This window comes from Myotis brandtii, unplaced genomic scaffold, assembly GCF_000412655.1.
Source record: "Myotis brandtii unplaced genomic scaffold, ASM41265v1 scaffold381, whole genome shotgun sequence".
In the NCBI taxonomy this organism is placed as follows: Eukaryota; Metazoa; Chordata; class Mammalia; order Chiroptera; family Vespertilionidae; genus Myotis; species Myotis brandtii.
In genome coordinates, this window is record NW_005364633.1 from 422,679 (window position 1) to 447,246 (window position 24,568).

Genomic DNA, 24,568 nt, shown 5'->3' on the forward strand with positions numbered 1-24,568 from the left:
TGAGAGAGAGTCATTGATTGGCTGTCTGCTGCACGCCCCCTACTGGGGATGGAGCCCGCATTCTGGACCTGTGCCCTGACCAGAATCAGAGATCTCCTGGTTTATAGGTAGCCGCCCAAACATTGAGCCACACCGGCCAGGCTGGAAGTTCCTATTCTTAATAAATGGAAAGCAAAGGCCATAGAATCATTATATTCTATTGAGAATTGAATTTCGAAGTAAGGTTAAATACTTATGCATTTCAACAAACTGAGTTAGGTCTATAGAACAGTACTGATAATAAAGTTGCCATGGTATTTGGCAGATATAGATAATATATTTTGGAATTAAAAAAAAACCTTCTATTGACACAGATGACAAATTTTGTTATGATCATTTAATTATTTGCTTTTTTGTAAAAGTGAACATATTTTCATTTTACAAGCTAAAATTAAATTGGGACAGTACAGTTAATTTTGAGATAAAATAATTTTTTCACTGAACCTCAGTCATTTTATTTGTGATTTACTCTACTACAAATTTTTACTGGTTATCAGTGAGTTTAAATTTTGTTTTAATAGCATCATAACATATAACATTTTTTGCTGCCTAATGTTTACATTAAACCACACATCTAGTTAGCCATGGATATATCAGTACACAATCTGTAATTAACAAACTACATGTTACTAATTAATGTTTAGGTGAAGTTCACTGGTAGAGCATGAATTAGGTCCTGGAATTTAGTCTCCTTGAGTTTTAACTTCTAGTTTCCAGGCTTTACTGTTTTACAAAGAAGTCTGTGTACTTCAGAATCAAGTAATTCAGGATAGGACTACCAAATAGAATTCAATCTCTTTTTTTTTTTTGCATGTGAGGTAGTATGTAAGGAAAGTAATTGGGGAGTAGGGCATTATTTTAGTCTGGAAAAGATAGAGGTCACCTTGAAGAGAAATTTGTTGCAGGTATTTGTGGGTTACTTTGAGACTTACAAAATTATTTGAAACCAGTAAAAAGCTGCACTACTACTTCCTTCTTGTAGTATTGAGGTAAAGGAAAAGTATGTATGTAGAAACTGCAAGTCTAATTTGTAGAATTTGCATTCCTTAAAAAGCTCAATCTTTAAATCCTATATAAACCAAGGAGTTGCCTATCATTTTTTAAAAATTTATCTTTATTGTTGAAAATATTATAGATGTCCCTTTTCCCCCACATGACCCTTGTCTGTGCCTTTTCACCCTTTACGTCATTTGCTATTAAGAGGAATGCTTACCCAGTCAGCATGGCTCAGTGGTTGAGCCTATGAACCAGGAGGTCGAGGTTCGGTTCCTGGTTGGGGCACATACCTGGGTTGCGTACTGGATCCTCAGTGTGGGGCGTACAGGAGGCAGCTAATCAATGATTCTCTCATCATTGATGTTTTTATCTCTCCCTCTCTAAAATCAATAAAAATCTATTTTTTTAAAAAAGAGGAATTCTTAAGAAAGCCTAATGAAATTACATATTTACAAAAATAGTTACTAATAATTGATATCTCTACGTGAGGTAAATAGCTTATAGGTAGAGAGACTGTTAGTATGATTTTATCCTGGAATCTACTAAGGTATAAAATTGCTTTGGTTATGAAACAGTGCATATGAGTCATCACTGCACTTGTGATTTTTCTGACCACCTACAATGTGGTAGAAGCAAAATGTTAATGTAAGTCTTGGCTTCCTTTGGGAAGTATCTCTGGTTGGTATGGAACATTATTGCTTACTAAAGAAATGTTCATCGTGAAAACACTAATTTTAAATCAGAACTATTGATATTTCATAATGAACAAAAAGTTGATAGCCTTCAGGATTTAGGAGGTTTTTTTTGCATACTAATTTCTGATGCAGGCAAAGAAAATTTTAAAGTTGTCATGTTGCTGAGGTTATTTTGAGTGACAGAAGTAGATTCTTCCTGGTGGGAGTTATTGAAAGAGTACAGACTTTCTGAAGAATAGTTTTTAAACTGTATGAAGAACTTTAAATATATTCATACCTTTTTAGGAATTTATGGTAGCAAAGTAAGCTGAGGTATAGGAAGAATCATCTACTAATATTTTGGCACAGTGTTATGCATATTAGAGAAATGTGGGGAAAACTTGTGTTCAACATTAGTGGAGTTAAATGAATTATGGTACATCCACATGCCCTCCCTGTGCCCCTTCCACTGTTAGACTTCTAAAGCTGTGCATGTGGACAAGTTGCCATCAGCTGATATGAACAGCCTGGTTATTTCCTCACGTAAAGCTGGCTTTCGTGCTTCTTACTTGGGCTTGCTCTTGAATACATTTCAATAAAGTCCAATCAGAACAGCAGCCCTAATTTAATTTAATCTCATCCTCATTTTGTACAGGATGCAGTTTCAATAAGACAGAACAAAAATTTAATCATGTAACATTTTCAAGGGTAAAAACTGATTTTTATCAAGGAAGCTGTAGGCTTAGGGTAGCTACCCACCATGGCCTGCTTTTAGTTGCCACCCCACATGGTCACATCTCTGGATTTGTGAGGCCCACCATGCACCTCCCCTGAGCCTGTCAGGCTTAGTGTGAGGCCCCATGTTTGATCTGTTAATTGGGGACAGTTTTACCCAGCTTGCTTTACTGTTTAAGGGTTTTAAGATAAAAGAACAGAAAGTCCTTTAAAAAAAATCTATTACATATTTATATTTTTTATTTTTTATTCTCACCCAAGGATATGTTTTTATTTTTAGAGAGAGAGGAAGGTGGAGAGAGAGGAACATTCATCAGTTGCCTCCCATACACGCCCCAACCCGGGATTAAACCCACAACCTTCTTTGATGTGTGGGACAGTGCTTCACCAACTGTCCTCTCAAATCAGTCAGTAAAAAAAATTAAAAATTAAATAAAGATCACTCGGGGCGGTAGTTCCTCATTTATAAGTTGACTTAAATAGATTTCTTCTAACCCTGAAAATTGGGCATTTTAATGGACACATAGGTAGCGACAGGCACCTTAATTCGTATATCTTATGCTCTATTTGCTTACTGTTCTTTATAAACATCCAGTGAATACTTACCTTCGTCGCTTTGGTGATTCTGTTTCCTTTGCCTGAAATTCCCATTTGTTGTCATGTTTCCAGCTCCTACCCATCTTGCAAATGTAGCTCAAATTCCACGTCTTCTAAAAAAGCTTGACCTTATTAGTCCACAGTGAAGTACTTTTCAGTGATTGGATCCCATAGTTTCTTTATTATAATTCCTCCTTATGTACGTGTTCTATTTCCCTTAGGTTGTAAGCAGCAATTAATAACACTGTACATGTCATGGGTGGCAGTTAAATACTTGGGAATTTTTTCACTTTTTAACAAAAATCATTTGTTATTTTAGGCAGGTATTTTGTGAGGGTAAAGTAGGGGAAGGAATGGGAAAAAGAAGGAACAAAGTGATGGTGAATGGATCTTAAAGGCAGAAATTAGAAAGGGAGTGAGGGAGAGTAAAAGGAAAAGAATAAAAAGGTATGAAACGGATTTTTCTTTGGATTTATTAATCTATGTATATCCTATTTTAGTTTCTGAGTGTCATAACAATTTTATGTTTTTCCCTAGGGTATTTGGAGGAATCACTCGGGTTTACTCGATGTTATAGTTTGAAAGCCTGCTATAATCTTTTTTTGTCATTAAAACTTAAAAGACTTCTCAAGGATTTTCTAGTTATTATATAAGTTACTGAAAACTACATTTTTAGCTTTTGAATTTTAATAGCAAAATATGTTATTGTGAAGTGTTGCTACAAAGCCATATTCAATTTGGGGAGAAAAAAGGGACAAGAAAGATATTTGTAGTAATTTCTACCTGGTTGAAAGTTTGGGGAGAATCTGTACATTGGTTTGCTCACCAGATTGTTGAAGCTAACTTGGTCTCTGATAGAATCTAAGCTTTTAAAGGCCTACTTAGGCAGTGAGGGAGAGAATAAAAAGGCATGAGAGATTTTTCTTTGGATTTATTAATCTGTGTATCTCCATCCTATTGTAGTTTCTGAGTGTCATAAACTAATTTTTATTTTGTTTTTATTAATTTTGACCATTTATTTTGTGAGAATATTTTTTAGAGATGACTTAAATCACTCTCCTATGGATAAAACTTAGTCTCTTGTCCAAAAGCAAGTAACAATTTACTTTCGCTAGGCAATAACATGGTCACTAATTTTTTTGCACTAGGATACCATAAGGTAAGAAGTGTATTCCTATTTTATGTTAGTTATGTAGCTTTTAGTGAAAGCAAATACCATTTACTGGTGTGATAAATACATAGAAAGCTTATTCTGCAGTTTTTTTTTAAAACTACCACTGTCATTTATTTGACAAACCATTTTCTGTAAATAATCAGTATGTTATTTTTCACTGACTTTTTTGACAGCTGGCTCAATTTTCCTTTAAATATTAAATCACTAGTATTGTTGAACACTGTTTAATGGTTTTAGATCAGGGTAAGACCAAAAAACATTGTACCTTATAAAAGTAATAACTAATAACTAGCTAGTAAGTTTGGTAGTCAGTATACCCTAGTGCAGTGATGCCGAACCTATGACACGCGTGTCAGAGGTTACACGCGAACTCATTTTTTTGGTTGATTTTTCTTTGTTAAATGGTATTTAAATATATAAAATAAATATAAAAAATATAAGTCTTTGTTTTACTATGGTTGCAAAGATCAAAAAATTTCTATATGTGACACGGCACCAGAGTTAAGTTAGGGTTTTTCAAAATGCTGACACGCCGAGCTCAAAAGGTTCTTCATCACTGCTCTAGTGGTTAATGGTTTGGAATTAGAGAAACCCATCTCTGCCACTATGCAGTCTTGGGAAGTTTCATATGTATGAGCCTCTATTTCCTCATCTCAAATGGGGATAGAGTCATTCATCTTATCAACAAATAATAAATTTATTGAGCTTCTACTATGTACCTGGAACCATAATGTATTTTGGGTAATAATAGTACCTTCTGTCATAAAATTGTTGGAGGCATTCATTAAATTAGGTAGAATGCATGCTCTGAGAGTTTATAGCACAAAGTGACTGGTAAATGTTAGCTCTTATTTTTAAAATATCGCAAATACTCTTTTAAAAGTTCTCTAAGAGCCAAAATTGTTTCAGGGAATAATTATATATCCGGGATATGTCATTAAATTAGGATATGTGTTAGTTTTTGTTTGTTTGTTTGTTTTTTTAACATTGGTATGAAATTCATACATTTTAAGGTTCACTTTAAAAACTAAAAGTTGTAACATCTTTGAACACAACTATAAATTATATTAAAATCAACTTTAACATTTTAGGATAAACTTTATAGTTGCCATGTATAAATGTATATGCTCTGTGGACCAACTCCATATTCTATTGTTTTTTTAAGATAGAAATATATGGATCACTAATAATAGGGAAATAATTATATTAAGTAATAACTAAATACACAAATACATGTGGTCAGTCTTATTATCAGGACATATTTGGACAATGAGAAAAGCTTTTTTTTAAAATATGTTTTTATTGGTTTTGGAGAGAGAGGGAGCGAGAAACATCGATGAGAGAGAACCATCAAGTGCCCCCTACTGGAGGATGGAGCCCATAACCCTGGCAATGTGCCCTGGAAAGACGCTCAACCAACTGAGCCATACCAGCCAGGGTGAAAAGCTCCTTTCAACAGTGTAAAAACACAATTTTAAACATACTTATGCTGTGTGATAGTTTATTTTGCAAAAGTAATTATAGGATTTTCCTTTGAAAGTTGTCATTATACCAATAACCCTGTGAGGTCTCCTTTTCTCAGATGAGGAAACAATCACAGACAGGTAACTCAGTTTAAGTATTATAGCCAGGATTCAGGAACTTCTGTGCTAACCTTTCCTATCCAACACATAATTTCTGTCTCCCTTAGATTTTACAATCAGGTTAAATATTTGAATAACTAGAGGCCCTGATGCACGAAATTCATGCAAGAGTAGGCCTTCCTTCCCCCGGCTGCCGGCACCGGCTTCCCTCTGGCATGGCACCCAGGACCTGGGCTTCCCTTGCAGCCCCGGCTTCCTCTGAAGGTTGTCCAGTCTAATTAGTATATTATGCTTTTATTACTATAGATATGTAAATATAGTCATAAATTTTTTTAAAAAGAGCAACATTTTGACACTTGCCTGAACATTTGCTGAGCTCTGTAATTAATATTGGGTGGTTGTATTAGATTGTGCAGGAGAGTACACCATAACAGATGGTTAGGCATTAGCACAACTAGGAATGGTCATCAAGATTTTAAAACCTGGTATTAAAAAATATCTGTAAGAATGAATCATAATTTACTTGTTTTTCAGTGTGGATTCAATAATACTGGTTTAATTTTGATAAATCGGCACTTAATGCTGTCTTGAGTAGATCAGTTCAGCCTGGTTCAATGAATATTTAATAATGGATGTAGCTTAAATTCACTAGAATGTTCACATGAGGATTAATTTTTTCTTCTTTTTTCCCCTTTAGTAAAATAAAACAGGGTCTGTTACCTAGTTTGGAAGATTTGCTGTTCTACACAATTGCAGAAGGACAAGAGAAAATACCTGTTCATAAATTTATCACAGTAAGTTTTTATACTTTTCTAAAACTTTAAAAATTAGCAGTACTGAATCAATAATATAGAAATATTGAAATGTAATCTTAAAGGTCATTTGACAGGTAGATTCTGACTGTTTTCAAATTTTCATTATGCTCATTTCAAGGTAATCAGTGAAAGAAAAAGAATGAGAAACTTATCCAGAAAGTGTGTAATAGTGACACTAAAATGCCATATACTATATATTCAGGTCCTGGGTAGAAGTGTTTATGTACAGAAATAAAAACTTGTATTGGAATAAGCATATACATTATTTGCACTCTATATTTACACACTCTTATTTTTTTAAAAACAGGCACTCAAATCTACAGGATTGCGAACATCTGATCCCAGGTTGAAAGAGTGTATGGATATGTTAAGATTAACTCTTCAAACAACATCAGATGGTGTCATGCTAGACAAAGATCTTTTTAAAAAGTAAAAATTTCTGCCAAACATTTAATGGTGATTGCTGTGCTATATGGTCATTTTTATTTTATAACAAAATTGCATCATTTAAGGCCAATGCTTCCTGTGTAATTGAAACAAAAAGGAGGGATTTATAACCATCAATTGTTTGAAAAACTTGGTGCACATTAAGGTTTCTTAAGACATTGGGGCTATTGTATATTTTCTTTGAAACTGATCTAAAGAAATGTAGCCATGGATGCTTCCAATGGATAGTACCTGGGGATTACATTCACTTTACATAGAGCCTCCCCTTTGTCCTGCCGTGGCTTCCATTGATCTCCACTTCCTCTGATTGTCTTACGGCTGTCTCAGCATGGTCTCTGCTTTCTTCTCACAAGGTGACTTAGAGGACATCATAAAATGAGAAGGCTTCAGACAGCCAGTATTCCTAAGGCTTACAGTTCTTCTCTCTGTTCCTTTCCTCTCTTTAGATGTATTCATACATAGGCTTTTGTCTGTTTTCATATTCCTCACATATTTAGAAACTAAAGATAACTTTGGAGATTAATGCCTCCCATTTGGTAGATTGAGAATATTTTTTGCTTCCCTATACATGCCTATTTATTACTCACCTTCATTAATGTGTTCCTACTAGTCTGGTTACTTAATGATTTAATGGACAGCATGGTTGTAATGGGTTCCAAAGAGGTAAATCATATTTTAAACTAATAAAGTGGAAAGTAGTATAAACTTGTCAACACTACTGTAAGATGGCTTTTTTTCAGACCATAGGTTTAGGTTGAAATAGATCCCAAAGAATTCCAGTATCGACCTTGAAAATGTATTTGTATGTCTATATGTATTTATCTTTTATTTTCTTATGGGGATTGGATGATTTGTTCTAGATATCGCCTGGGAATATCCTGGAGTTTTAGGTTATCTAAAGGAGTAAGAATTTTTAACAGATCCTTCAGAGTTTCCTGGCATGCTGTAAAGCATTGCTGACAGTTTGGGATTATCTTTCACCACGAGGTTCATGATTCTGTTAATTCAGCTGACCTAATAAAGCCTAGACTTTAGGGTCCCTATTGGAATTGGTGTTAGGAATTTCGAGTCTTCAAAACATGTTTCTTTGTGGAGAGAAGGAGGTAATTTCTGATTAGCTATACCTTTGCAGTAAGGATTGTTTTGTTGTTAGTGTTCATAAGCTCTCACCTTTGATTATGGAGTTACTTTGGCATATCTGAGAATGAAGTTGTCAGAGAGATGGTAGGTAGACCTGTTGATAATAGCAATGAGGATATGCCTTGAAATTTTAAGTGAAAGCAGCAATTCACACTTTAGTACTGTTTAAAATTTTTTGTGCTCAATAAACATGTTGCTATGCTTTAATCTGAAATTAAAAGTAATTTAAGTACATTGATTATAAATCCAGGAAACATAATTATAAAATTTCCTACCCATAATTATATAAAAAACAACCACCATTATTTTAAACACTAATCCAGTCATTTAATAAAATTGATTATTGTAATACAGGCAGTTCCCAATGGGACAAATGTGTACTAGTATGTAAGCAGGCAGAAAAGCCTTAAATCTGTAGGCATAAGGGTTGATCTTTCAAGCCCTAGAACAGTGGTTCTCAACCTTCTGGCCCTTTAAATACAGTTCCTCATGTTGTGACCCAACCATAAAATTATTTCATTGCTTCTTCATAACTGTAATGTTGCTACTGTTATGAATCGTCATGTAAATTTACCTAGTTTGGAAGATTTGCTGTTCTACACAATTGCAGAAGGACAAGAGAAAATACCTGTTCATAAATTTATCACAGTAAGTTTTTATACTTTTCTAAAACTTTAAAAATTAGCAGTACTGAATCAATAATATAGAAATATTGAAATGTAATCTTAAAGGTCATTTGACAGGTAGATTCTGACTGTTTTCAAATTTTCATTATGCTCATTTCAAGGTAATCAGTGAAAGAAAAAGAATGAGAAACTTATCCAGAAAGTGTGTAATAGTGACACTAAAATGCCATATACTATATATTCAGGTCCTGGGTAGAAGTGTTTATGTACAGAAATAAAAACTTATATTGGAATAAGCATATACATTATTTGCACTCTATATTTACACACTCTTATTTTTTTAAAAACAGGCACTCAAATCTACAGGATTGCGAACATCTGATCCCAGGTTGAAAGAGTGTATGGATATGTTAAGATTAACTCTTCAAACAACATCAGATGGTGTCATGCTAGACAAAGATCTTTTTAAAAAGTAAAAATTTCTGCCAAACATTTAATGGTGATTGCTGTGCTATATGGTCATTTTTATTTTATAACAAAATTGCATCATTTAAGGCCAATGCTTCCTGTGTAATTGAAACAAAAAGGAGGGATTTATAACCATCAATTGTTTGAAAAACTTGGTGCACATTAAGGTTTCTTAAGACATTGGGGCTATTGTATATTTTCTTTGAAACTGATCTAAAGAAATGTAGCCATGGATGCTTCCAATGGATAGTACCTGGGGATTACATTCACTTTACATAGAGCCTCCCCTTTGTCCTGCCGTGGCTTCCATTGATCTCCACTTCCTCTGATTGTCTTACGGCTGTCTCAGCATGGTCTCTGCTTTCTTCTCACAAGGTGACTTAGAGGACATCATAAAATGAGAAGGCTTCAGACAGCCAGTATTCCTAAGGCTTACAGTTCTTCTCTCTGTTCCTTTCCTCTCTTTAGATGTATTCATACATAGGCTTTTGTCTGTTTTCATATTCCTCACATATTTAGAAACTAAAGATAACTTTGGAGATTAATGCCTCCCATTTGGTAGATTGAGAATATTTTTTGCTTCCCTATACATGCCTATTTATTACTCACCTTCATTAATGTGTTCCTACTAGTCTGGTTACTTAATGATTTAATGGACAGCATGGTTGTAATGGGTTCCAAAGAGGTAAATCATATTTTAAACTAATAAAGTGGAAAGTAGTATAAACTTGTCAACACTACTGTAAGATGGCTTTTTTTCAGACCATAGGTTTAGGTTGAAATAGATCCCAAAGAATTCCAGTATCGACCTTGAAAATGTATTTGTATGTCTATATGTATTTATCTTTTATTTTCTTATGGGGATTGGATGATTTGTTCTAGATATCGCCTGGGAATATCCTGGAGTTTTAGGTTATCTAAAGGAGTAAGAATTTTTAACAGATCCTTCAGAGTTTCCTGGCATGCTGTAAAGCATTGCTGACAGTTTGGGATTATCTTTCACCACGAGGTTCATGATTCTGTTAATTCAGCTGACCTAATAAAGCCTAGACTTTAGGGTCCCTATTGGAATTGGTGTTAGGAATTTCGAGTCTTCAAAACATGTTTCTTTGTGGAGAGAAGGAGGTAATTTCTGATTAGCTATACCTTTGCAGTAAGGATTGTTTTGTTGTTAGTGTTCATAAGCTCTCACCTTTGATTATGGAGTTACTTTGGCATATCTGAGAATGAAGTTGTCAGAGAGATGGTAGGTAGACCTGTTGATAATAGCAATGAGGATATGCCTTGAAATTTTAAGTGAAAGCAGCAATTCACACTTTAGTACTGTTTAAAATTTTTTGTGCTCAATAAACATGTTGCTATGCTTTAATCTGAAATTAAAAGTAATTTAAGTACATTGATTATAAATCCAGGAAACATAATTATAAAATTTCCTACCCATAATTATATAAAAAACAACCACCATTATTTTAAACACTAATCCAGTCATTTAATAAAATTGATTATTGTAATACAGGCAGTTCCCAATGGGACAAATGTGTACTAGTATGTAAGCAGGCAGAAAAGCCTTAAATCTGTAGGCATAAGGGTTGATCTTTCAAGCCCTAGAACAGTGGTTCTCAACCTTCTGGCCCTTTAAATACAGTTCCTCATGTTGTGACCCAACCATAAAATCATTTCATTGCTTCTTCATAACTGTAATGTTGCTACTGTTATGAATCGTCATGTAAATATCTGATATGCAGGATGGTCTTAGGTGACACCTGTGAAAGGGTCGTTCGACCGCCGAAGGGGTCGCAACCCACAGGTTGAGAACCGCTGCCCTAGAATGAGTTGATTTAAAAGTGCTGAAAATTAATCTTTTCAAAATAAGTTTTCTAGTTAGTGTTGCCAGAAATGAAACGATTTCACCTCCATGCAGGTGGGAATGAGATGGTATAGTGGAATTCATTTCCCCAGAAAAATAATTTATAAAGATTTTCTTGAAAATAATTTCAATGAAAATACATTTTTGGTTAGTATATTAAGCCTTTGAGGATAATCTGAGAAGCACCTATTTATGACTTTTTAAAAAATTGATTTCAGAGAAGAATGGAGAGGGAGAGAGATAGAAACATCAGTGATGTGAGAGTCATTGATCTGCTGCCTCCTGCACACTCCACCCTGGGGATCAAGCCTGAAACCCAGACATGTGCCCTGACTGGGAATCAAACCGTGATCTCCTGATTTATAGGACGGTGCTCAATCACTGAGCTGTGCTGGTAGGCTGACATTTTTTTTAAAAAAAATATATTTTATTGATTTTTTTACAGAGAGGAAGGGAGAGAGAGAGTTAGAAACATCGATGAGAGAGAAACATCGATCAGCCGCCTCCTGCGCACCCCCTACTGGGGATGTGCCCGCAACCAAGGTATATGCCCTTGACCGGAATCAAACCTGGGACCCTTCAGTCCGCAGGCTGACGCTCTATCCACTGAGCCAAACCGGCTACAGCAGGCTGACATTTTTTTAAAAAATGGGAAAATGAGTTTTGAGCATATTGTTTGGAGCATAATCTATTTGAAAGTTGGAGACTGCCTGTTAGTCAATTATTTTTAATGCTAATAACCTTAAAATTAATAGAAGTAGGAAATTTATGTGGAAAATGAATGCCATATTTATTCATGCATTTTTAACCATACGAGTATTAGAATTTTATGTGTAATCACAATTTTTGGTCTTTTCTCTTTTGGGGGAAAATGAATGGTAATCTTTGCATTTGTATAATGTTTAATTTTCTTTAAAAACAGGGTTATTTTACTTTTGTAAAATATTGACATACATTACAGTTGTTAATAATAAACACTTAAGAAGGAAAGAAAAGTGATTATTATTCCCAGTTTGCAGATGAGAAGACTGAATAAAGCATGAGAAAGATGTGACCTGCTGAAATACATAAGGACTTCCTCCTCAGAGTTCATTTTTTATGACTTCTAATTATAGATTCATTCCATCTATATTAAAATAACTCCCAAGAAAATATTTGCTATTTGGAATCTCATCCGTACACAATTAGGCACACTTCTGAGTTTAAAATTGCTTCTGTGGCCACAGAATTCACCAGTTAAGGCTGCTACCATTGCTTTACCAGCACTTTCTTATAAAGAAAAAAAAAAATCCTACTTCACTGACTGTACAGTTTCGTTAATTATAAAGCCTTTTAAAAATGCTGATAATTTTAAATAGTTAAGTAGTTGGTAGTAGGTTAATAATTTAAATTTGTTTGGCAGTTCTCATTTTCTCATGCATAATTTCTTAAAAGTAAGGATGTGTATTTGTTTTGATGCAGATACAGCGATTTAAGATCAGGAATTGTCTTAACTTTTCTGCAGAGTAATGTATTCAGTATATGTCTTGCAACTCTTATGTACAAATTGAATTGCTATTTGAAATATATTGGTTGTTATAAATGAATGCCAAAATTTAATTTTTAGATTAACATTAAGAAGGTATCAAAAAAATTTATCAAATTTACTGAAGCAAATACTTGTTATCTCTGGAGTAGCAATTATTTATACATCTATAGGTTAATAATGGAAAAATAGGACTAATTTATGTTCTGACCGGGGCACATCATTATCACTGAAAACAACCTATTTTGTTTTATATTGTTTTAATTTTATGTTGATCAAGTGAGTATTCTGAATTTTTATTAATAGTTAAAAGTGAGTAGAATAATGTAATTGTTTTGGTGATCCAAATAATATAAATTTACTTATACTACATTATATAATTTCATTTAAAATTCATTATTTTTACAAGCATTTTAATGTTATTTAAGAGACATTAATTTGATTAAGCAAAGTTGATTTTATCTCCATTTTTTTAGCTTAGAAATGCAAATTTTTCAAAATGTAATTCAGGAAAAATATGTTAAAACACAAACTTCAGCTTTTTGGAAATACTACTAATACTTTTATAGGAACTAAGATTAAAGTTTAATTTTTGTTAACTAAATGCCATGTTTAAAATAGTTTTATTCATTTTTAGAGAGAGATGGAGAGAGAGAACATAGATGTGAGAGCGAAACATCAATTAGCTGCCTGATGCATGCCCCCTACCAGAGATTGAGCCTGCAACCAGGGCACCATCAGCTCTTTGGTGCCTGAGATAATGCCCAACCAACTGAGCCACACTGGCCAGGGCTAAAAACTTGTTTTTAGATGTTCTTGATACTTAACCTGATGGGATATTCTGTTTTAATCTTTGATATAATTTTTTTGGCAATCTATTTTATTTTGTTAACTTGTTCAACAGATTATAAGCAACTATATGAAAGGCTGCTTAAAGGAAAGAAACTGTAGAAAGAATATTATTTCTAGAATTTAGTTTGTTGTATAAAATGATTAATTTCTCTACTGTTTAAAATTCAGGGGTTTTTGCCTCCGCTGCCTGTTGCTTAGCAGCCGACTAGTTTTTTTTTAAACTATAGTCCGGCCCTCCAACGGTCTGAGGGACAGTGAACTGGCCCCCTGTTTAAAAAGTTTGAGGACCCCTGGTTTAAATATTCTCCTAATGTTATTACCAAGTACTCATTTTTGAAGGGCATTCAGTCGACTTATTTTTTTTTTCTCACATTCCACAGATGTGTTCAGAGCAACATTGTTTTGTTGACGCAAGCCTTTAGAAGAAAGTTTGTCATTCCTGACTTTATGTCTTTTACTTCTCATATCGATGAGTTATATGAAAGCGCTAAAAAGCAGTCTGGAGGAAAGGTAACATTTTTAATGTGAATATTTTCCTAAACCAATCACTTAATAAACTCTACTCAAGTTGAGGTATAGAGAGTAAAATTGTGTAGTTTTCTTATGTTTTGCTAATTAAGAAATTTAAGTTAAATGAAGCCATTGGATAAAGTACTTTTAACATTTTAAATATTTGAGTTTGTTATTTTGGCTAACAAGTTTACAAACTCTTGATTTTCAAATGATTGAGATGGCTTTAAATCTCTAATAAAAAGTAACTTTACTGGGAATTTCTGCAGATATGATATTCTCAAACATTAAATATTTTTAGTTTTAAAAATCCTCTAAATAATACTAAGGGTTATTAATTTATTTCTTCTCCATATTGAAAGATTTTAGACAATGAAACCCTACTGGTATGACCCTGATTAAAGAAATTCTCTATTTCTTTCCCTTATTAAACATACTCAAATTCTAATTCCTCTTTTAGACTCTGTTCTTTCCTAGGAAGAGAGAGTGCTTTGGAAAACGGGATGGTGGAGACAGAAATCACTTAGATTTCACCTATAATTCTCAAATCTGTTGTGCCCTTAGTTATTATGAATATTGTCATAAAAGACTACAAAGCCACTAAGTGCTATAAATTAAGTATTCATTGGTGGAAACTAAATTGAGATAAAATTTTTGGTAGACGAAAGTATTATTTTCTTGTATTAAATCTGTTAATTTCTAATATTTTGATTAGGTTGCAGACTATATTCCTCAACTAGCCAAGTTCAGTCCTGATTTGTGGGGTGTATCGGTTTGTACAGTAGATGGACAGAGGTAAGTTTATTTCAAATCCATGAAAACCAGTCATTTGTGAAGTATGAGGTCAGTTGCAAAACATGCAGGATTTCATGAAGTTTATGAAAGTTGTCTTCGGGAAATGCTTACACTACAGGCACAGGCACTGACAGGCGAGGGTCTAGCACAATTATAGAAAGGATACTGATGCGAGGTTACTTCAAAGAGAATGATTTGATTTTAAAAACCAATGAATTAAGGAGAGGCCCTTGGAAAAATGGATGAAGTCTGCAATTTTTTTTTTTGTCAGTTAAAGAGAAAAAACTTTTTTTTATTTAAGGACTTAGCTCAGAGGTATCACCCAAGGTAATTCTTTTTTAAATTAAAATATAACATAAAATAAGATATGCAACACCTAAGTGTATACAACTTTATTTATAGCATAGATGTAATTTATCCTAGATTTTGTGAAAACTAACAGGTCATTTAGCCTTATAATTTTAGGTTATTTCTAAGAAAATGTCCAATTAAAGCTTTCATTCCCCATTTGTTAAATTCTGATATGAAGTGCCTTTATTCTAATCTTTTCATTATTTCTTCTTATTTTCCTCAAGTATTTATAATAAAAAAACATACAGTTTAGTCCATTCATTTTTGAGATAAGGAATCTCAAGCCCAGAGATCATATAATACTGGAAGAATCGAAATTAGAACCTAGGTCTCTTAACTTATAGTGCATTTGACTAAATGTTCATCTAGTCTATTAACATTTTGTCCTCATCTGGGCCTGTAAAATATACTAAAATGCCATGAAAGGACACAAATCCAGAAAACATGTGGCTTTATCCTGATAGAGCACATTCCAATAGGCAGTGAGGAAATGGTTTGTCATGTAATGGAAATGTTTATATTTGGAGAAAATCATTACTATGTAATGCTTGCACATGGCTTTTCTCTTAAACATTGTGTGTAGAGGTGATTCTTTTAGTGTTCTTATCTAGAGAATTTTAAAAGACAACTTTGGACTGTTTTTGTTTTTATTTATCCTCACCCAAGGATATTTTTCCATAGATTTTTTTTTTTTTTTTTTTTTTTTTTTTTTTTTGGTTGTTTTGAAAGTAGAAGGCAGGGAGAGGGAAGGAGAGAGAGAGACGTAGATGTGAGAGAGACACATCCATTGGTTGCCTTCTGCTTGTGAGCCTGCAACCACAGTATGTGCCCTTGACCGGAATCTATATATGTAAAAGCCTAAGGAACCATTTCGACTGGTCGCTATAATGTGCACTGACCACCAGGCAGCAGATGCTCAAGGGAGGAGCTGCCCCCTGGTAATCAGTGCGCTCGCACAGCCAACCTTATGTGACCCGCTAACCTCCCGCGGTCTCTCCCCCTGGCCGGATGCCCCCTGTAACCCTTGATCGCTGGCCAGGTCTAGGGACATCACCTGTGTACGAATTCGTGCACTGGCCTCTAGTCAAATATAATGCAAATATATTATCTCTGTTCTTAAACTTACATTATAATGGCGTCAGTAAGGATTTTTCTATTTTTAAACCTATTCTCTACTTCATGTGCATCCCAATTTGGTAATACGTGAAGTTTTTGTTCTGTTTTTATCTACATGGCGATAAATGATAACTATTAGTGCTAGCTATACTGGATGCCATATATAATGGTGCTGGAATTGTAAGTAGATATGGTTGACAAGATGAAGCATTTATTGATAGTGTCTCAGAGAATGGTATTGAATCTAAATTGTGCTCCATTTAAAAATTACCCATGCTTTAGCTGTGATTAAGGCTATGAGTAAAAAAACAAGGTGACTAATTTCTAAAAGGGCTAAGTGATTTTATATGATTGAGTACAGGTTGGAATAAGGAGGGCCGGGCCATACCCGCTTGCCCTGAGGAAAAATTTTACATTATTTAATTATCTAATTTGGAATTATTTTATTACCTGAGTACTTTTAAGGTTTGGCTTTATTTGCACTGTTCCTCTTAAAATAAACATACTTACATTTATTTTTTAATATCTAGGTAAATTTGTGGTTGAATTATAGGGAAACCGTTGTAAATTAGCATTACCATGTAAAAATAACACCAATGATTCCAGTTTATCCTAAGTATTATTTAACCTTCCTTTAAATAGGCATTCTATTGGGGATACCAAAGTTCCATTTTGTCTTCAGTCCTGTGTGAAACCTTTGAAATATGCCATTGCGGTTAATGACCTTGGAACAGAATATGTGCATCGCTATGTTGGGAAAGAGCCAAGTGGATTAAGATTCAACAAACTGTTTTTAAATGAAGATGGTAAGAATTATATAAAAGTTGGTCAGAAAAAAGATACCTTTCCTATGTAAACTTAAGTGGGTCTTTTTTTGGAGGGGGGAACATTAAAAGCATTCATACTTCATTTTTCATAGAATTCTGTGAAACCAGTGGAGATGTTTTCATAACCTACTTTTTAAAATGGTTATTTTAGGCATCTCATACCACTGGAAAGTGGAATAAGGAGAAGATAATAGGGGTGGGGGCAGGATAAGATTTTTACTTTATAATCACATAGGGGAATAGCTTATAGTAAAATCTCACACTATCTGGAATTTGCTTTCAGAGAATTCATGGAGTGTAGCTGAGAGTGCTAGGTGTGACTTACTACTGTATGTTGGTAATTGTTAAAGCTAAAGGATAGCTATACATGGGTGTTTATATTTCTGCTTTTTATATTGTACTAGGGGCCCAGTGCACGAATTTATGCACCTTGAAAGGAACTGTGGGCCGAGAGGCTGCAGTGGGCACAGGGGCGGGTATCGGCCAATCCTCCACACCCCTGCCTGGGCCCTCCCATCGCGGTCCCCTGGTCCCCTGTCTGCAGACAGCCCCACTCGTACCCACTGCTGGCATGGGGCTGGCGCTGTCAGCAAGTACAAGCAGCGGTTCCTGCCCCAATCGCCCCTCAGGAGCCAGGGGGAGGTGAAGAAACCCTCAGCGGGTGCGAGAGCCAGGCAGGACTGTGGCACACGGGAGCAAAGAATTTTCAGTAACCACCAGAGGCTCGACCCAATAACAGCAACCGGTGCCCCACCTTGGTCTGGCACCCCCACTCACCTCCATCATCCTGCCATGGCTGATGCCCACCATGTTCCGCGCACGCCCCTTGGTGGTCAGCACATGTCATAGCGACCTGTTGTTCAGTTGTTCTGCTGTTCGGTCTATTTGCATATTAGCCTTTTATTATATAGGATAGGATATATTTGAAAACTTCCATAATAAGTTTTAAGTGGTGGCCCTGATTGAGATAGTGTTTTTGCTTTTTCTGTTTTGTAACATTTAATATTTGAAAGAAACATTTTGCATTAAATAGTTAGACAACTAACAAGCCTTATTACTTTACAGGGATCCAAAAGAAAAGTGAAGACAAAGGTAGTTAGTACTTTTGATCTGATAGCAGTTGGTGTTTTAAATCTACATATCAACCTATAGATTTGTGGATTTTTTTTAATGTTTCAGGCACATGCTAGGTTCCTCATTGTGTAAGTTAAGATAATTGAAGAAAGCAAGAGTGAAGGAATTCAGTAGTTGCAATAATGGTTTGTAGAAATACTTTTGTATTTTTTCTTTATTTTGGATAAAAATGAAATGTGATTTATAGTCATTGTTTTATTTTGTTAGTGAAGTTAGAGGGTATTTTCTCATGTTTCTTTTCCTAATTATTTTGAGAATGATTACATACCATTCTTTTATTATAATCTTTCTAATGTGATGCTACATTTGACTATGGAGATTACCATAAACTCGTAACTTCAGTAAGGACAGTACATGCAGACGTACTTTATTTATTTATTAAACTCACTGAAATCAAGGTTTAATGTGGAAAAAAAGATTTAATATGGGAAGAACAAATATTTTTGTTCTAGCAAGATTAAACATTTTACAAGAAAAACTTAATATTTTTCTATGTAATGTAAAATAGAGTAATCTAGGAAGTTCTGGTGAATTGACTGGTGGTGGTTGTTTTTTTAATCCTCACTCGAGGAATTGCTTTTGTTGATTTTTTTCGAGAGAGGCAGGGAGAGAGAGAAAAATTGATTGGTTGCCTCCTGTACATGCATGGGGCCTCAGGGAATCACCAGGGCTGGGTGAACAGTGATTGTCAGGTTGATGGGACTCAGGGTGCCTTTCTGCACCTGCAGCAGGAGGGCTCAGCAGTGAAAGCATGGCCTCTGCCAGCACTTGTGTCTGTGAGAAAGCTGCCCCTCCAGCCCTTGGCCCAAAGCCAGACAACTCAGTTCCTCCCTGTATGTATGTCCCTGGTGCCTTATGGGCTGCTGCCCCTGCCCTGGGGCTCAGAGGGAGTGAGTCCAAATAAGTCCACATGCAGGCCCTTTAATAGGAGTGCCTGAGACTCTAGCAGCCCTTCATCTTAACTAATTCCTGCTGGTTTTCACAGCCAGAAGTTATAGGGGTTTCTCTTCCTGGCACTGGAACCCTGGGCTGGGAGCTTGGTGTGCATCGATGTGTTGGGAAAGAGCCAAGGGCGAGCGCCGGGCGGGACACCTCAATTTTCAGGGGGCCTCTGAGCTGCGAGTTTCCCCTCCTGATTTTTAACCTACACACGTGGGTGTGGGACTAGCCTGTTCAAATCTCTGCCCCTCCTACCAATCTCCATTTGGCTTCTTTATATCTGTAATTATAGGACTTCTGGTCAGTCAGAGCTCATGCCATTCTCAATAATGGCTGTACTGTAGTTTAATTTTAATTTTGATGTGATCTTTGGAGGATGCCAGTACCATCTTTACCTATTCTTCTATCTTGACCGGAGTCCTCTATTTAAGCGTTATGACTTGCTGGGGTGCTGGTGCTTTATTATCCTAGTTTACAGATGGGAAAACATGCACAGTGAAGATCAGTTAGTTGTCCATAGTTAAATAGCTAATAAATGGCAGAATTAGGAAATTTGGATGCGCTCTTAACACTACTAAGCACTGCCTTCTGTACATGAATTTTTGTTCACATATACAATTATTACTAGAGGCCCGTTGCATGAAATTCGTGCACTTGGGGGCAGGGGGTCCTTCAGCCCGGCCTGCGCCCTCTCGCAGTCTGGGAGCCCTCAGGGGAATGTCCAACTGTTGGCTGGAACAGGCCTAAGCCAGCAGTTGGACATCCTTAGCGCTGCCGCGGAGGCGGGAGGGGCTCCTGCACCGCTGCTGTGCTCATTAGCTGTGAGCCCAGCTCAGGGCTTCTGGCTGAGCGCACTGACCAGCAGGGGGCAGCTCCGGTGCTGAGCATCTGCCCTCTGGTGGTCAGTGCATGTCATAGCGACTGGTCGTTCCACAGTTTGGTCGATTTGCATCATCTAGGATAGCAGCTTCCTACAGGTGCATTACTGGTTTGATATGTAAGTGATTTTTAAGTGCATTCCTCCATATTCCCCACCATCCCCCCCAAAACTGTGACAGTGGCTTACATAAAGAAATAGGTACATGTTCATGGGGAAAACTATGCGTCACAGAAAATGATATCAGGTATTCGAAATAATGCTGTTGCTTTTATGTGTTACAGATAAGCCACATAATCCTATGGTAAATGCTGGAGCAATTGTTGTGACTTCATTAATAAAGGTAAAATGGTGACATTTCCTTTTTACCTAGTACATCTTTTTAATAACTAAAGCATAAATGTGAATTTTGGATTATTTATGTAGAACTATAAAAAGTTTTCTTTTGGTGTTAAATTACTCTTTTGGTATAAAATTAGGATATCTATTAATGTAAAAATAAATGATATAATTTCAAAACAGATGACTCATTGTAAATTTCAACAGTTATTCTTGATCTGAAGAGCTGGCAAAAATTCAAAAAGTCTCTGCTGAACAATAGGCACAAGTTTTTCTTAAAGTTTTGATATTTTTTTTCTTTCTGTTCCTTTTGGCTCTTTTAAAATGAACAGATGTAAACAGAGTTGAAAACATTTTATTGTTTAATGTTTGTCATCAACATATGTAGGAACAAATGTTCTGGTACTTTGTGTTAAGACAAAGTACATTTACCCTTGAATATTCTCAAGTCTTTGACATTTTCATGAACTTTAATTATGATTTTCATTTAAACTTGTTTTATTTGGTTTACTTCTATCATACTAGTATAATAACTAAAATAATTAAGACTTAATTCCAATTATTAAGTTACATTATTTTTTATGCTTTGGTTTGCATGGTATGTTTTAATTTAAAAAAATTTTTTTTAGTGTCTGGTTTGCCTTAATAATTGGAAGCTCTAATGTAATGTTTAAAATTAGTATTTGAAAATAGTTCTGTTGTGTGATATTATGTAGATTTTATTATGTACTTTAGTTATATTCAAATAAGTTTCATTTGTGTTTGGAACATTTATGTGCTGTCTTAGTAAATCTGTGCTGTGTGTTCCAAGCTTTAAAAAGGAAATGTATGGCTTTGTAGGTGTGTGACTGAGGAGAGGATGGGATAACTTGGCTAGACAAAGAATGTTTGAATATAAATTATGCTCTTGGCCCAATTAATAAAAATTCATCTACTTTGTATGCTAGAAATCCTCTGTTTCATGAATTTTATATGCTCATGAGAAGAGGCCTTTAAATTAGAAGACTAATCTTAAGAATATATATGTCTATTGACCCACTTAATCCTTGTAACTCTAATGACGTAGGTAATATAGCCAAGTGTTATTTTTTAATGTAACTAATTCAGTAAGCTATGGAAATTTTCATTTTGTCCATTATAGCATCTAGTTATTTATGACTGTTTTGCATAAGAGAAAAGTTGTCAGTTTGAGGCGAAAAGAAACTATTTGTCTCTTCTGGAAAATTATAATATGAATACAGCTAGGCACAGCCCTGCCTTCAGGTGGCTTACATTATAGTGTGGAGTATACACAAGTAAATGGGCCCTTACCATGCAGTGCAATAAATACTGCAATGAGAGAAAAGTCTCATTAATAATTGTTAGATTTGAATAAGTAACTTGAATTAGAGGTGAGCAAATTTATAATAATACATTGTATGTGTTAATAGTGCTTAATGAAAAAACAAGAAGGGTTCTGAACCTTTTGTGGATCTTCCCAGAAAAAATGTTCACATACCATGATTTTATGTAACTTTTTGGGAGTTCACAGACCCTTTGAAGCTGATCCATGGATCCTAGTTTGAGCTCTTATGCTGGAGAAAGATTAATGTGGCACAACAATAGTATCAAGAAAGGGCATATGCAAATGCCTTCCTTTACTGCATTCATCTTCTGTTTAACGATTCCTGGGTTTAATATACCACACTGCAAGGCCACGTGTGGGAAATGCATGTCTGGTCATACCATACTGTCACTTCATTAGTTTCACTTACCATGTTCATTCACAAGCCATGAACTTTACATTAAGCCATATTAATGTGAGCACTTAGAAACAGAGTTAAAACACACATACACAAGTGTGGTTCAGCGTCCAACAGAGCAAAAATTTAACTGAGTCATCTTGTATTTACAAATTTGATCATGATTTTAAATTTATAAAAGTTTAAATTTACTGAAAATGAAGCTTTAGGGTATGGTTTATATTTAAGATCACTTTAAATTTTTATTTTGATTGGTTTTTAGAAGGTGTTTCACAAGGGGTTTTTTTGTTTGTTTTTTTAAATGACCTTTATCTAAATCTAGAGGTACGTCAGGGATAAGCTTGGTATACCTCTAAAACTCACTGCCCCAGTATAGAATAGACTCTTCAAAAAAGAATTCAAAACTCTTATATTAATTGTATGTGATCTCTACAAGTTATATGCTCATGTAATGTTTATGAGTAAGAAAACCATAGCCGAAAGGCTCTTCAAGCCCAGCCCTCTTACTTTATGTGCAGTGAAGAAATTGCATGGGTTTTAACTGCAGCAGAATCAGACTTGAGCTAAATCTCCTGATTTTTCTGTTTGCTGTTTCTGTTAATTACATCTTTGTCTTTACCTACCACAGTTATATTGTCCAAGAAGCAGAAATTTTATTTTCTGAATTCTAATTTATACAAAAGATACAAATTTACTGCCTTAAAAGTCACGTCTGATTTTCAGTGCTGCATAGTCATTCTTGAGACAGTAGTGGGTGCTCACTACCTGTAGGCCTAGGCCTTTGCTCAAGGAGCACCCAGAGCTTGGGTATTTTATCATGGCTACGAGATAGGATTCTCTTTTTTGGCTTTTAGTTAATGTCCTTCAAGCTATGTTTTTTCCTTTCAAATTCAAAACATTATTATGGTGCTATTAAAATAGTCTCTTCACGTTACTTCCGTTCACACACACACACACTAAGTAGAGTCTTTAGTAAGACTCTTTATTTCATAATTTTGTAGTATTGATATTTTTTCCTTGTAGGATTGGTGGTGATCCTCAGGAAATGGGGCAAGAGGCAGAACAAGTGTTCAAAGGATTAGCAGATTGTGGAGAAAAGGAGGATTTGGACAGAAGGAACCTGTTGCATAAATTCTTACCTATTAAACATGTAGGAAACCGCCAATATTTAACATTTTAAACAAAGCTATATAGGTAAATACCTTCATAAAAGAAATGTCATTTTGTACATTAAAAAAAACCATAAATAAAACATAAAGGTACTATACTTCCTCTCTTTCTCTCTATGGTAGCTATTAAATTTAAAGGAATACTTTTTGATGTAGTTTTATTGGATGATGGTGTGATCACTTGATTTAAAGAGGAAAAATAAATTTGAAAGGAGCACTGTTATTCTGGGTGGAATAGTAGTATTCTTACGTAATTTTTTTCTTTCCAGTGGTAAAACTTTTCATGTAGCTATAGTTTGAAAGTTAAGCCTGATAATAATAACTTGAGGGTTAGGGCACGAAAAATGAGGATAACATATTACAAGATTATTGCCACACTTCTGCTTTTTTATCTTAAAAGACTTACATTGTCTTCTTTGTTTATGTATCTATTCTAGTGGTAGTTTCCAGTGTTTGTCATTTGAAGAAGCTGTTTTTTAATATCAGAAGTATTTTTTAATTTAAAAAATCAGAAGTTTGTTTCCCTTCTTTCTCTTAAAACGAGTTAACCATGCTCCGTGAAAATCTGCCTGTTGTGACGCTTGGTTTGGTTATGTCAGCAATAACCTGTCAGGCTGGCTGGGAAGCCACATTTTTAAGGCGGTTTGTGGCTCTGGGAGCAATCGATGATGCCTTGGACTTGCTGACATGCGTAAGAAAGGGTTGTATGGGTTTATTACTTCATGTTTATATCAGTTGGTGTATTTGAGGTTTCTTTTAAATGAAAAATAATTTATTGCCAAACAATTCACTTTTTTTGTTGCTTTATTTTTAAGCAAATTTATTGGTTTAAAAGTCACATCTGATTTTCAGTGCTGCATAGTCATTCTTGAGACAGTAGTGGGTGCTCACTACCTGTAGGCCTAGGCCTTTGCTCAAGGAGCACCCAGAGCTTGGGTATTTTATCATGGCTACGAGATAGGATTCTCTTTTTTGGCTTTTAGTTAATGTCCTTCAAGCTATGTTTTTTAATCTATGAAAAAACTAGTTTTAGAACGTTATTTTTATCTGTAATACCTATTAAAATACTCCAGGTAGTTAGCTTTTAAAGCATTCTCTTTAAAGCAAGATTAAACTTGGGAGTATTTTATAAAATTTTCAGTTATTTTGTTTTGCCTTACTTCTAGGCGTCTTTTCTCTAAGATCTATAATTGTCAGTTGGCTTTTAAATCTCCATATTTTATGGACGGAA

The 24,568-nt window shown here is 35.0% G+C and overlaps 1 protein-coding gene across 5 annotated transcripts in view; it reads left to right on the forward strand.

Annotated features, from left to right (window-relative positions):
• Positions 1-219: 219 nt before the first annotated feature.
• The window catches only part of GLS (glutaminase), a 63,672-nt gene continuing 39,323 nt past the window's right edge, over positions 220-24,568 (forward strand). For 2 of the 5 annotated variants that reach the window (XM_014544774.1, XM_014544775.1), the window contains exons 1-9: positions 220-253; positions 1,881-1,882; positions 2,132-2,145; positions 6,496-6,592; positions 6,921-7,042; positions 13,919-14,048; positions 14,764-14,843; positions 16,953-17,116; positions 20,372-20,430. In XM_014544774.1, coding sequence (XP_014400260.1) covers positions 235-253; positions 1,881-1,882; positions 2,132-2,145; positions 6,496-6,592; positions 6,921-7,042; positions 13,919-14,048; positions 14,764-14,843; positions 16,953-17,116; positions 20,372-20,430 — 687 coding nt within the window. In that variant the 5' untranslated portion in view covers positions 220-234. Of the gene's footprint in view, positions 254-1,880; positions 1,883-2,131; positions 2,146-5,586; positions 5,676-6,495; positions 6,593-6,920; positions 7,043-8,784; positions 8,849-9,176; positions 9,299-13,918; positions 14,049-14,763; positions 14,844-16,952; positions 17,117-20,371; positions 20,431-24,568 lie in introns of those variants that run through there. The other 3 variants (XM_014544773.1, XM_005872446.2, XM_014544776.1) reach the window with 3 other exon arrangements.